At 39.3% G+C, this 14,183-nt stretch overlaps 1 protein-coding gene across 11 annotated transcripts in view; it reads left to right on the top strand.

The window, feature by feature from the left end:
* The window catches only part of LOC121314100 (supervillin-like), a 97,863-nt gene that overhangs the window by 79,248 nt on the left and 4,432 nt on the right, over positions 1–14,183 (top strand). For all 11 annotated transcript variants that reach the window (XM_041246999.1, XM_041246997.1, XM_041246995.1 and 8 more), the window contains 9 exons: positions 534–670; positions 2,729–2,876; positions 3,131–3,276; positions 3,907–4,082; positions 4,749–4,896; positions 5,337–5,616; positions 12,418–12,572; positions 13,167–13,272; positions 13,724–13,931. In XM_041246999.1, coding sequence (XP_041102933.1) covers positions 534–670; positions 2,729–2,876; positions 3,131–3,276; positions 3,907–4,082; positions 4,749–4,896; positions 5,337–5,616; positions 12,418–12,572; positions 13,167–13,272; positions 13,724–13,931 — 1,504 coding nt within the window. The remainder of the gene's footprint in view (positions 1–533; positions 671–2,728; positions 2,877–3,130; positions 3,277–3,906; positions 4,083–4,748; positions 4,897–5,336; positions 5,617–12,417; positions 12,573–13,166; positions 13,273–13,723; positions 13,932–14,183) is intronic.

The raw sequence follows: 14,183 nt of genomic DNA, 5'->3' as shown, positions 1-14,183 counted from the left end.
CCCAGTTTAGTGGAGATCTGGTTCTATCGTATGTAAACTCATACCAGGTAAAATGTCCACAGTAATACAATATGACGGCTAGATCTGATGATCACTATGCCCTTAATCTTGTTACAATAGGTTCCATTGTTCTTCAATTGCATTTATGTAGAGATATAAAAGGTAGAAAGCTGTCACAAGCAGACACCACTGGGGACAGCCGGGTCAAGCCTGCGGCAGTCTTGTGCCCAGAGGATCCTCCAACTTTAAAAGTATTTTTGAAGTATGCAAGTTTGTTTTTTTATTGGCTGACTATTAAAGATCACTTTTCAACCCTCTTTTTGCTGCACATTTACATATTTATAGTTAGATTATTGAATTGTCCGCTGTTTTATTCTGATTTTAAACGCATTTTTTGTACACGTCTTTGATGCCATTGTCTTATTTGTCATTCTGACCTCGACGGCAGTTCCCACGCTTCTGATTTTGTTTATTTTCTAGTTGTTCTCTTAACAGGAACTCACTTTTTTTTGTGGTTTTGTTCTCTTGACCAGGGCGACGACATGTGCAAACAAGACTGGTTGAACCACGGGCATCATCACTGAACAGTGGAGACTGCTTCTTGCTGGTTACACCTCACCACTGCTTCATATGGATAGGGGAGTTTGGAAACGTCATCGAGAGAGCCAAGGTCAGGGGGCCCTACTATATCTATAACACTATGTGTTATATGTATTTACAGTATAATCGTAAATCTCGAAAAACTACTCACTTCTAAATCTTTAGTAGTCATTTTTGTATTACTTTAGTATAAATACATGTTAATTTGGATTCATATATTGTTTTTTTCTGACTTTATGTGAACGAAAAGACACACGTTTGCCCATTTTCCCATTGGAAATAGTGATATTTTGAAATATCACTGTCCTGGTCACAAAAGCAAAGTTTGTGGGGAATAATAGCCATTTTCTATACTTTTGAGGCATAAGCAATTAGGAAATAACACTTACTACCCAGGAACAAAAAAAATAAAATAAATTATTACACGGTGTAATCTATCATCTATAATCTTTAGTTGGTGAGGATGTCATATATATCAGAGACACAACCTTGTTCACATTGTTTATTATAGAAGGATCTTTAAGTGGGATTAGTTCTGTCACCCACCAACTACACAGTATAAACCTACAGGTATATCCAGGTTAAAAAGGGTTCAATGTGATAGTCTTAAATGAGGGAACACAAAGCCACTTTGTTACTTGGAGCTTGGTTTCAGGAGGCTAAGTTTTAGGCCACTGCATGGCACACCATGGGGAGACTTGGGGTTTATTACAGCAAAGTTTCCTCAAGCTAGGTCTCCCAGTCTCATAGAATGAAGTTTCAAGCCACTGTTCCTGAACAAGTGGCTTTGTGTTTCCTGAGCTTTAGTTACTCACGTTGTGTTATTTGTAAGAGTCTTGATAGGGCAAGTACAAATGGAAGGGGAAAACCCCATGAATATAAGCATCAATCCTCGTCTGTCAGTCCCATTAAAACAAGGTAAACGTGGAACAGTCCAGGAGCGTTAATGTGTATATAATGCACTGCACTCGTACCTTTTAAAGTGTGCTCTGGTGGCAACCTTTGTGCAGTCTGATTTTGATAGCTCAGGTTGAACTGCAACCTTTAATCTTATCTCAAAGAGACAGTGAGGGAGGACATTCCCAAACTTCAGGGCTGGTTCTAAAAGGAAGGCTGGCACAGCCAGTGGAGAGGCTGCAGTGTGGCACAGCCAGTGGAGAGGCTGCACTGTGGCTCCACTCGGTCTCCAGGGCAGGGCACACTGTGGTGCAGCTGCCACTTTGGCCCTGATCTGAATAAGCTCTCCTCCTCTAAGTAAGAGGTATGCCAATTAAAGATCAGCCAACCACTGTTGCAAGAGGGCTCTCGTCTTGAATACTAATCTGCAAGTATCCCCCCCTGTGATGCTCCGGTCTCCTCGATATGGTGCATGCTTCTACATTGCAGAGAGTCATTGAGTGGCTGTACACATCGCACGTCACTGGTTTTGATCGTTTTTGGCAGTGTCCTCCTTTCCTTGATTTTGTTTGATGCGCAGTGCTTTTGGGATACAAGATGCTGCACAGACGTTGGTTGTAGTAGTGGATGTTAAACGAGCTGGCAAGTCAAAACGTAGTTTGTGTTCTCTTTCTACCCCTGGCTTAAAAAAAGATTAACAGGGTTTCCCACTTCTTTGTAAAGATACAAAGGAATTCTACACAAAGGAGAGGAGTGATGATCAAACAGAGGAAATTAAGATTAGTTAGGATGCAGCTGCAGGAAGTTCACTGCTCTGAAACTAGTGAAAACCGATTGTTTTGAAGGTTTGAAAGGGTTCTTGACAGACCCAGGCCTTATGAAAGTAAATGTCTGGTTCAGCTTTGTGAAGCTTTTCCCTACAGATTTCTGCTGCTTGATGAGCAGCCAATGTGCACTTGCTGTCTACTGTTTAGTCCATTCTGTGATATTGTTTTTTGTCTCCTGCTTTCTTTTATTACATAATCTGTTTAAAAATGGTGTTCCTCAAGCAGAAATAATCTTGCAGTGATATCTCTGAATTTTATATAATCTATACGATATTCAAATGGAGTAGTGTGTAGTTTGAAATAAAGAAATTGGTTTCTGCATGGTTATATGAAAGACTTGATGCTGTACAGTACTTGAGTCCACCACAACAGTGCACACATATCTTTATCTTGTCCCTCTCTAGGCCAGTGAACTTGCAGGCTTTATCCAAACAAAGAGAGACCTGGGCTGCAGAGCTGCCTATGTGCAGACGATAGAGGAAGGAATCAACACGCACAGCCACGCAGGGAGAGAGTTCTGGAAACTACTGGGGGGACAGTCCAACTATCAGGGTACTGGAATTGTCATCTTTTCTATATACATGATTGCTTTGCATGAGAAACACAAAAATCAGGGTTTTTTGTACTGCAATTCATTACACAGTTTGCTTCTTTTGAGACTGTGTGGATTTTTTTGTTTTATTTTTTTTGGTTGTGATTTTAAACTATTGAGCTAAAAGAAAGAGCACAGTATTGTGTTTAGCAGTAGCATATAAGCGTGTACCGTGCTAATACAGCTGAAAAAGTATCGTCTTCTTTCTGTGTAGGTGCTGGAAGCCCAGAGGAAGATGAGCTCTATGAAAGTGCAATAGTAGAAACTAACTGCATTTACAGGCTGCTGGATGACAAGCTTGTCCCCGTCGATGACTTCTGGGGTAAAGTGCCGCGGTGCACACTGCTGGACTCCAAAGAGGTCAGACACTGGAGCAGCTGCAGCATGCTTTACATTTCACCCCAGGAGCCAGGCTGACCAGTTCTGTGTATCAGCAGCTCTTTCTGCATTGCCAGTCTGTCTCTGGGGCTGTTGACTCTTTTAATAGGATGTAAAGTGCGGTTTACATGTAGCCACTTTATAAGTAAACTACATTTTTATTGTTTTTGTCCATTCTAATTGCGCTTCTAAAATTTGATTTTGGACCAAACATATATAATATTTTATTTGAATGCCTGAATCTTTTGTTTTCACTGTACTGTAGTAGTTTGCCACAGCTTGAATGTGGCTTTATATACTGTATAATGTTCCATAACTTTTTATATGGTGTGTGTGTGTGTATACCCTATTTTTAATTTTTTCTGTTTGTACATGTCAGGTGTTTTTGGCAAGTTATTGCTTTTTATTATAGTGGTATACAGAGTGTCCATGTAGTCAATTTTCTTTAAATCATCACAGAAAAACCTGGAACTTGGTAGAAAGTCGGGTAGAACCGAGGTCCAGAATCCTAATGAAAAGTAATTGGGCCGAACGTTTCTAAATGGGTCAAGTTTAACACTCGGTATGGCCATCTGTTGGCAGCAGTTAATTTAGTGTTTTGTATTTTTGCAGGTGCTTGTGTTCGATTTTGGGAGTGAGGTGTACGTGTGGCATGGGAAAGAGGTTACTTTGGCTCAGAGAAAGGTGGCGTTCCAGCTGGCAAAGCACTTGTGGAACGGCACCTTCGACTACACCAACTGCGACATCAATCCTCTGGACCCGGGGGAGTGCAACGCGCTCATACCCAGGCAGGGAGCTCTCATATCTACTGTGTGCTCGTTGTGCTGCTGTCAGCTTTTTGAATCCAATGAGTGGGGCAGAAAGGCTCTCCTCCCTTTCCTGGACTTCATTGATCCTGAACAAAATGGTTTCAATACAAACATGAAACCAACATGCTGTGCACTAGCTGGTCTGCACATTCTGTTTCTATTCATTCTTTTTCTTGTTTAGTTTGCTTGAACACAATGTGCATTTTGCAATCAGGATGTAAATACAATATAATGCACCAGCTAAGCCTGAAAAGGTTTTTCAGACAGTCTGACTTCAGGCTCCTTGCAGAGTTTACAATTTTGAAGGTTTTCTAAACCAATGTAGAGAGCCCCTGGGATCTGGTTTTCATTTTCAGATGCTGGTTTGTTTTCATGAAGCCGTCCATGCAAAGCAGTTTTTTTTTTATTTTTTCTGGTTAAGATTTTGAGCCAAGCACTTCAATATGTGTAAACATTTTAGTTAATAGTTACAAAATGTCCTTTTATAGTCTCATCTTGCTGAAGCAAGTGATGTAGGGACCTTCTAAAGATATTTGTGAAGTTGATTAATTTTGAAACCTGAAATGCTTGCGCTAATTTGCAGACTCCAGACCTCCAATCAGTTGCATGTTTTCATTGGGTGTTTTGTTGTTTTTGTTTCTATAGGAAAGGCCAGGGGCGTCCTGACTGGGCTATCTTTGGCAGACTTACTGAGCACAACGAAACAACTTTATTCAAAGAGAAGTTCTTGGACTGGACAGAATCGAAGAAGCTGCCTCCAAAGAATGGAAATGAACAGTCCACTGAGCAGAAGGTAGTTCTTATTCATTCAAACTGGTGACCGGCCCATACTCAAATGCCCTAATAATAATAATAATAATTTCCTTCTCATCATTTATAATTTGAAAGGTGTGAATTTTATTTAAACAACAGGCTTATAAATAGGAGCCATAGTTCGTTCTTTTTCAACCAGCAAAAATGCTACTGAAAGCAATGATCAATGCAAATTGCCAGAATGTTCTATTTGATAGATGAACCGTGGGCCATCTAACTTCCATGACCATTTGGACAGTAATGCTTTTTAAACTATGAAATTTGAACTTGGTACTGAGTGTATACCACATTACTTAAAGCAAACCTGTGTGTGTGTGTGTGTGCGCGCATATATAAAGTATGTTTATCTGTGTAATATAAAATATTTTCTCTTTTTTTTTTTGTTTTGTTCTGTTTGTTTCCCCACCACCATAATTTTAGCACGAGCAGCATGGCCATGAGTTTAAGCCGTACAGTGCACAGCTGATGCTGCCAGTGCCCAAGACTCCAGTGGGCACAGTGCTGGATGGCATGAATGTTGGGCGCGGTTCGGGGTTTGTGGAAGGGGATGACAGGAGGCTGTTTGAGATCACCACTCAGTGCATAGATGTGTGGCACATTCTGGAGTTTGACTACAGCCGGCTGCCCAAGCAGAGTATTGGGCAGTTCCACGAAGGAGACACGTATGTGGTAAAGTGGAAGTACATGGTGAGCGCTGCAGGTTAGTGGAAAGCAGCCCTTTACCAATTTTGCATGTGTTTTGAATAACTTTTTGTATTGTCCCATAAATCACTCACAGCAAGGGGCAGTAATGCCAGGAGCTTTTGTATCATCAGTACCATCAGCTGTTTTTGGCAAGTTTTATTTTTTCTGGGAATTTGGGAATCACTTGACCATTGTTAAAAATTTAACTGTGTGCCTTGCTGAAAAAATAATTTAATGTATTTGTTTTTCTTCTGTTTTTTGCATGTGTTTTGCTGTATGCAGCAGGCACTGATTTTAAAAAGCACTTGTTTGGAAGTACTGTAGTGAAAAAGATTACGCTGACAAATGGTTTTTGATTCAAAAACACTTTATATACAAGAAAGGTATACCTCCAATGCAATCATATCAGCATGAGTTTCAAGCTGACTTTGGACAAGGCCTCAGTACAGCTCAGTGCATACGTTTATATCAGAAAGCACAGATATCCATGGAGTCAATTCGGAAAAGATGAAAAGACTGACAAAACTTTACTATTTTGGGTATCTATACCTTTGTAAACAACTGTTGACTCCACTCCCATTTGTTTTACTTCTGTCCAGTGATAGGAGTTTCCACTCTCATTGCACATTCCCTCTGGGGGGGAAAAGGCAGGGGCTGCATACCATGTTATACCCCTCCCCCATCTCACACTGTCTCTGCTTATCTCCTGCTTTTTGGCGTTTAGCTCAGACACCTATCTGTGACTTTCAGTTGTGTTAGGCTATGCAAAACTGCACGTAGCTGGTTTTGCCAATGGGAAATGAAAAAACTCAAAACTTACACAATACTGTATAGAACCTTAATATAAAAGCATATTAAAGCAACTGAATTAGTAAGCACATTAAAAAGACTGTAAAAACCCATTCACACAATTTAAACATAATGATTAAAAACAGCTTAACTATAAAAGACACACATACACATAATGTTAAACTTACAATTAATAACAAAATTAATACCTCATCCAGAAAGCCATAACTATAGTCCACCCTTTTTGTACTGAATTGTACAATTGTACAACTATAATAAAGTACAACCATTATTATTATGTATCTTATTAGTTATTCCTGAGCTTAATAAAGCTACTGAGCAAAATTATGCTTTGTAATGAGTCAGAGACACTTGTATCCAAGAATTAATGAGGTCACTATGGCATTCTTAATAACATATTGCTTACAAGATTTTGTTCCACTGTTGCAGTCTCTCACAGTTGGTCACCCCTAAAATCAGGATCAGGATTCTCACTTGCTATGCAAGTGAGCTCCATTAATCCTTTCCTTGAAAGTAGGCTACTGCTCCATTGGGTTGCGCTTCTCTACATGCTTTTTGCAATCGGATTTCCGAATTTCCGCCAACCCTTTATTGGCAGTGAGCCTCTCTGCATCTCTCGTTCTTAGCTTTCCTTCCGCCACCTCCTCATATTGAGGTGTGATGCTTTCCACCTACATTCTGTTGAAACAGGTGTTTCAGAATCATGTGCAATATTTCTATTTTCTGTGCCAATCATAGCTTAAGTAACGCTGTTTAATGTCGTGACCACAGCACTGTTTGATCACTACGGCATTGGATTAAGTCCATCAAATGATCGACAGTTATTAATTAACTGCAAACATTTCACATACTAGGTAAGTGGTTTTGTTTGTGTTAATTGGGGTGACTGCAGGACATTGCCGTACCACTTGTGCACTAGTTTTATAACAGCATGCTTTGTGCACCATATCACTATCCTTTCTTGGTAACCACTGTCTGAGATTAAATGTAACATGTGTCAATACCATATTTGCATTATTCAAAACAGTTTTACACTCGGGACCAATAATGATGTCTTCCTCCAGTAGGGGGGTGTTTTTTTTTTTTTGTTGGGCACTCCTTTGCTTGGTCATTTTTGCAAGAGGTCAGTGTTATATTTCGAATTGATTTCCAAATACAATTTTGACTGCTCATGTTATAGTTATTCCTTAAGAAATAGATGTTATCCAAACATTCTTTTGGTGGCTGGCATTGTCCCTCCTCATGTGTTCCTTCATACTGTTCTGGACATACTGTTTAGAGTGTCATTATTGGACCATAGCCCTATCTCTAACTCCAAGCATTGTTGAGTATACTGTTTAGTGTCACTGTTTACAATTGTGGTGGCACAGTCTCTATGATCGAAGTTCATGCTTGATTCGTTTAGTATAAGGTGCTCTTGTTCTTCTTTTCTCCATTGAAAGATGTGCTCAGGTTTTCATATGGGTCTCCACGACTCCAGCTGCAGGATGCAAGTTCAAAGCCTTTTGGCCGTGCCTGTGGTCCCAGTGCACGTTTGAACTGCAATTGTACATATTGTCCTTGTTTAATGCACTGTGTCTTCTTCAGCATGGTCGCAGGAGGGTCCCATCTGGCTTCTGTTATTCTGTGGCGAGAGAATGATTGAGTGTAGTATATACTGTTATGCAGTTTTTATAACTTTCTCTTGTGAAATGTGGTACCATTTTATTTATTTATTTTTATAACGACTCCCACATACACATTGACCTTGTCAGTTACCGTGTATGGACCATGTCATTTTGGGGTGAGGGATCTCTGGTATAAATACCCTGGTCAGTGTGCTATTTCCTAAATTAATTTCAGATTAGCATATTTACTGTCATTTTCAGCTTGCATCATCAATACCAGCTTCAGTTTTGATCTGTTCTGCACCTGTGTCAATTTTTCAAATTGATTTTTTTGGTAACCTCATTATTCTCCCTGCCATCATTTGTGTTGATCTGGAGGGTGTGGCCCTTATTTTGGCCAAAATTATTGAAATGGTTTGAGGCCAATTGTTTCCTTCATTTTGAAACATTCTACCTCTTTTTAATGCAATCTTAAAAGTTAATGCAGCATGTTCTGTCACTCCTAAACTCTGAAAATGATGTTGGATTTACAATCGTTATTTTCTGATGATATTCTTATAAAAACGACAACCTTTTATCAATTTCTATATTTACAGGTATCTCCGACCTGTATCAAATCAATCCCCATAATATTCTTGCTCAGTTCTAAATCAGAAAATAAAAAAAAAACAGCATCATCAACACACCTATCACTTTACTTGAGCCTACTGGCAAGAACCTTGCATACTTAATCTACATTAACCCAGAGGCAGTCTGCAAAACAGACCACTCACAATTTAGCTTTGTTTCGCAGGATAGTGGTTAATTTTAAGTACCTTTTCATTGTTACAGTAATTACCCTTTCACTGCCCATTTGAATCAATTTCATTTTATATTTGATGTGTATATTCCCCTTTAATTGTGAACCTGATGTAAAATGTCATTCCACAGCTTCTCTCTCTCTCTCTCTCTCTCTCTCTCTCTCTCTCTCTCTGTTAGTTTATCTACCTATAGCAAATATGTTGTCCGTTTTTAAATCAAGTTCTAAAACCTTTTTTTAAAAAACGTGTTAGTATGATTTAAATACTGCTCCATGCATTTTCAAAAGTTAAATTAATTTGTTAATTGGTGAAAAATAGGAAGTTCCTAAAACTTTACTACTACCTTTTTCATACAAATAAATGAAAGCTAGTTTGGGGTTTAAATTTAAATTTTACTTTAACCACGGTAGAATTTAACCATCAAAATACAAATTCATAAAATAATAGCTTTAATTAAATATATGAACAGTACTCCAAAGCCTTATTAATGTTACTTGCCATAATCCAAACCATACCTGGTTTGCACCATAGAAACACAATAACACTTAAATGCAAAGTCTTATATATGTTATTTGCAATACATTAAAGCACGTCTGGTTCACAATATTGCCACAACACAATAATACTTGTACGTAGAGTTTAACAACTACGTGTAGAGAATATTTTTTTAATAAAAAAAAAAATACTCCCAGTAACCTAGTTTGACAGATTTAACAATCTCCAAGAATTGTTTTCCCCCTCTAAATTATCCATCAGCAGTTTTAAAACCGCGCGCGCTCACTCTTTTTTTTTTTTTCTCCATGCAGCCAGCGCTTGCTGCTGTGCTGGCTCTACCCACCTGTGTCTGTAAAACAGAATTCAGCTAAGAATCGCACGTACAACAGACAATAGATGTTTTTTTCTTCGTAATTTGCCATAGCTTATAACATATTAAACATGTTTTTCAAAGCCTTTTAAATTATCGTTTGTGAAACCAGAGAGTACTCAAATGTAACTCTTATCCACAATATATTTTAGTGCCATCTTAGCGGCATCAGTAATAAATTGGCTGACAAGCTCAGTTCAATGTTTTTTTTTATTCCTAAACAGAAACTGGCTTCCATTCTCAAACTGTAAACAGATTCTGTCTCTATCTCAGAGTCTAATTGCTGCCAAACGCTCTGCTAATTCGTATCGTAAACACAGTTTATGCATTCCCGCACACACATGCATGCACACACATAGGCCTACTCAAAATTCACACACAGTTAAACACACCAAGACAAAAACAGAAAACAATGTACTTCAACATAAAGGCAGTTCGATGCTGGTAACATAACTTGGTACTTTGTAGTACTGAGTCTCGGTTTCATTATTATTTGTTTTCCATTCAAAGAAAATGTTCTCCCTGCTCAGCTCAGGCATGAACTAAACAATCATTAATAAACAAGTTCTCAAATTCTTTTTTACATTTTTTTAAAGATGTTGCTTTATCTCCTTGCTTAAGCAAAACCAGTCCAACCCAAACAATCATTAATAAACAACTTCTTAATTAACATTACTCTACTTTCGAAAGTATCTATTATAGCTCTGATCTATTCTATGTTTCGTCATTATTCTTTTTACTGCCAGATTACTTCCACCATGTTTAATTCCTGTTCGGTTTTTCACTTGAATGGATACAATCTTTTTTGTTAGTGTTTGATTAACTTTGATTAGCGCTTGTTCTACATACGATATATCCTTAGCCATTTTAATTTGATTATTTTCCTTGTTGTATATAATACTTGGAAGTGCCACAATAGGGCCTCTCAGCGACCGAATCTTATACATCAATCTGGTAAATATAGTCTGGGGAGGGGATTGCAAAGGCCTACCTGCCCGTAGGTCTCACACACCAAGATTTTAAATTTATGTAACTCTTGTTCGCCACAGCAGGATTTATGATAAGAGATTTTTAACGTTACCTTGGCTCTTCACCCAGGATTTTAATTCACGTGACTCTGCTGCCTCAGCGGGTCTTACTCGAGATTTTAATGTTACTCTGTCTCTTCACCAAGTTTTTTCATTCTCAGTTTGCCTCAGCTGGTCTTACGGTCGAAATTTTGATGTCACCTGGCTCTTCACCAGGATTTACAATTTTCTGCTATGCTTTTTTTACTTATTCTTTTATTTTGTCCGTGGATTCCTGTAAGTCCCTTACACTTAGAAAATCACTATTAGACTCTCTCTACCATGGGATCTCTCCGTTGAGAGATTCTACTGAGTATCTCGACTCACTGATTTGCCTTTCTCTTTCCCTTCACTGTGTATGATTTATTCAAAAACGGACTCACTGGATGACATAATACCGCTGACAAATCTGAAACCGCATACCGTGAAACATCGGCAGGGGTTGTTTTTCAGGAATCCCGGGTTTCGGCACCAATCTGTAGTGAAAAAGATTAAGCTGACAAATGGTTTTCGATTCAAAAACACTTTATATACAATAAAGGTATACCTTTATACAATAAGCACGAGATTTAATCTGACTTCGGACAATACCTCAGTACAGCTCAGTCCATACGTTTGTATCAGAAAGCACAGATATCCATGGAGTCAATTCGAAAGAGATGAAAAGACTGACAACACTTTACCATTTTGGGTTTTACCTCTGTCCAATGACAGGGGTTTCCACTCTATCATTGCACATTCCCTCTGCGGGGGAAAAGGGGGGGGCTACATACCATGTTGTACCTAGCAGGGCGCATCCATCTTGTCTTTCAGTTCCCCTCCTCCATCTCACACTGTCTCTGCTAATCTCCTGCCTTGTGGTGTTTAGCTCAGACACCCATCTGTGACTTTCAGTTGTGTTAGGCTATGCAAAACTGCATGTAGCTGGTTTTGCCAATGGGAAATGAAAGAACTCAAAACTTACACAACACTGTATAGAACCTTAATTTAAAAGCATATTAAAGCAACTGATAGTAAGCACATTAAAACGACTATAAAAACACATTCACACAATTTAAACATAATGATTAAAAATAACTTAATATAAAAGACACACATACACATAATGTAAAACTTACAATTAATAACAAAATGAATACCTCATCCAGAAAGCCATCACTACAGTACATTTTAAGAACCTTGCAGCCTCTTCACATGGGAGGGTTTTGCAATGTGAATACTCATCCATTAACAAGTGTGCTATGTGGAGATGAGCCGCTGATTGGCTTCTGTGCGAGTGCTGTTATTTTAGCTTTTTGAAATCTACATCTTTTGATTACGAACATTTAAAAATAAATACAACTGCCACCTGACTTTCTTTAAACAATCAATATGTTATTGAAATGCAATCCCAAATAGTCTAAAGTGCCACAGTTTGACTCGGCATCATCTAACATTTATCATTCGTTAGCTGAAATTTATCCAGCAAGGTAGCCCTGTGAATCCAAATGCATAATGCTTATATTCTTTTATGTTACGATATTCTGCTTGGTAGCTCTGAGATTGCATACAAGCTTCTGAACAGAATAGAGCTCACTCTTCATTGTTCCACCAACACATACAGGGTGGTCTACAATGTTAGTATTGCTGTTAATTCTTTCTGCTGATCTGTTTGAATCTCTCTTGCAGTTGGGAAAAGGCAGAAGCCGGAGCAAGTTCGTAGTGCTGGCGCTGGGAAGGAGAGATGTGCCTATTTCTTCTGGCAGGGGCGGCACTCGACGGTGAGCGAGAAGGGGACATCTGCTCTGATGACAGTGGAGCTGGATGAGGAGAGGGGAGCTCAGGTAAGTGCGTTCAGTTACTGAGTGCAGGGCTGGAAACTCACACTAACCCTGCACTCAGTGCTGGCCTCCAGAACTTAGTCTAATTTAGACACCTGAACAATGTGTTTACATAAGAAAAAAGATGCAATGAAAAGATAGCAAGTTTGTGTAGGGATAGTACAGATTTATATGAAATAGTTCTTGGCTTTCCTGTGCATTGTGTTTGCTCTTTTCCTCAATATGTGTGGCAGCAGTTTAAGAGTGCTACTCCAGCCATGCCATGTCCCTGCAGTAGAAACTAGACCAGGTTCTTCTGGTACCGTACCAGGACAGCCCGGCTCGGGACCGGCGCGGCTCTGATTTGCAGTGGAAACGAAGTACTGTGTCCCTAACCAAGGGAAGCTCAAACACAGGACTGGGTGCAGGCCTAAGTTTTTAGCCTGTGGAAATGGCAATTTACACTTTACACTATTTACTGGGTTAATAAACTATTTTACCTTATTCCCTTCCCAAGTCGAGAATTTCAAAGTTTGTTTCAAATGGATAACTTTTTTTTTTATTTTTATTTATTTCTGTGCCCCCCCCAACACACACACAACACACACACACACACAGGTTCAGGTGTTACAAGGAAAGGAGCCCCCCTGTTTCCTGCAGTGTTTCAATGGAGGGATGATTGTGCATTCAGGGAAAAGGGAAGAGGAAGAAGAAAATACACAAAGTAAATATTATTCATATTCCAGCTGCTTTGTCCTTCAGGTTACAGGCTACGGGAATTTGGATGAAATCCCTCCACTGACTGATGGGTTTAGGGTGTTGGTTTGGATAACTAACATCAACAAGGAAGTCTCTGATTTCCACTGGATTTCCCCTGCATGTGTTTGTTTACATGGAAAACCATTGGGTTTAGATCTACAGTAGTTTAGTTGTAGCCTGCTGGTGGCAGCAATCACACATACAATGTATTACAATACATATCCAGGAGAATCATGGTAACATTCTCATTTTCATTTGCAGCCAGAAGGGAAGAAATAGCAACTCTCTGTATGAGCAAAGAACAATGTAAAAGACATTTTAAAAGAATGCATTTATGCAAGCCTGAGACTGCATGAGGCCGAGAGGTGCGGTGTGAGCGGAGTTCATCAACTGCATCTACCACTTTTGCCTCCCAGGTGATTGGCGGTTGTACTGCGTGCGAGGAGAGGTCCCGGTTGAAGGGAACTTGCTGGAGACGGCTTGTCACTGCAGCAGCCTGCGCTCCAGGGCTTCCATGATCCTTCTCAATGTCAACAAAGCTATTATCTATCTGTGGCACGGCTGCAAGGCTCAGCCACACACCAGGGATGTGGGAAGGACTGCAGCCAACAAGATAAAAGAACAGTGCGTGCAATTTTTCCATACAAACATATGAGACTCGCAATATTGTGTATTGATGGACTGGCATATAAACTTATCTCCTGATTTCTGCATTCTAGCTTACTTACCTGCGTACTGGAATTAATTTTCTTACCCAGCTGTACTTGCGTGATCAACAGAGGAATACATTTCTCAACTTTCTCAGGCACGTTAGGCAGGAAAAATACGTATTATTATTAGTAGTATTATGAGCATTGCATTGTATCGCATTCATTC

This window comes from Polyodon spathula, chromosome 4, assembly GCF_017654505.1.
Source record: "Polyodon spathula isolate WHYD16114869_AA chromosome 4, ASM1765450v1, whole genome shotgun sequence".
Classification (NCBI taxonomy): domain Eukaryota; kingdom Metazoa; phylum Chordata; class Actinopteri; order Acipenseriformes; family Polyodontidae; genus Polyodon; species Polyodon spathula.
The sequence above is the reverse complement of the archived record's forward strand: the minus strand, read 5'-3'. Positions and strand labels throughout refer to the sequence as shown.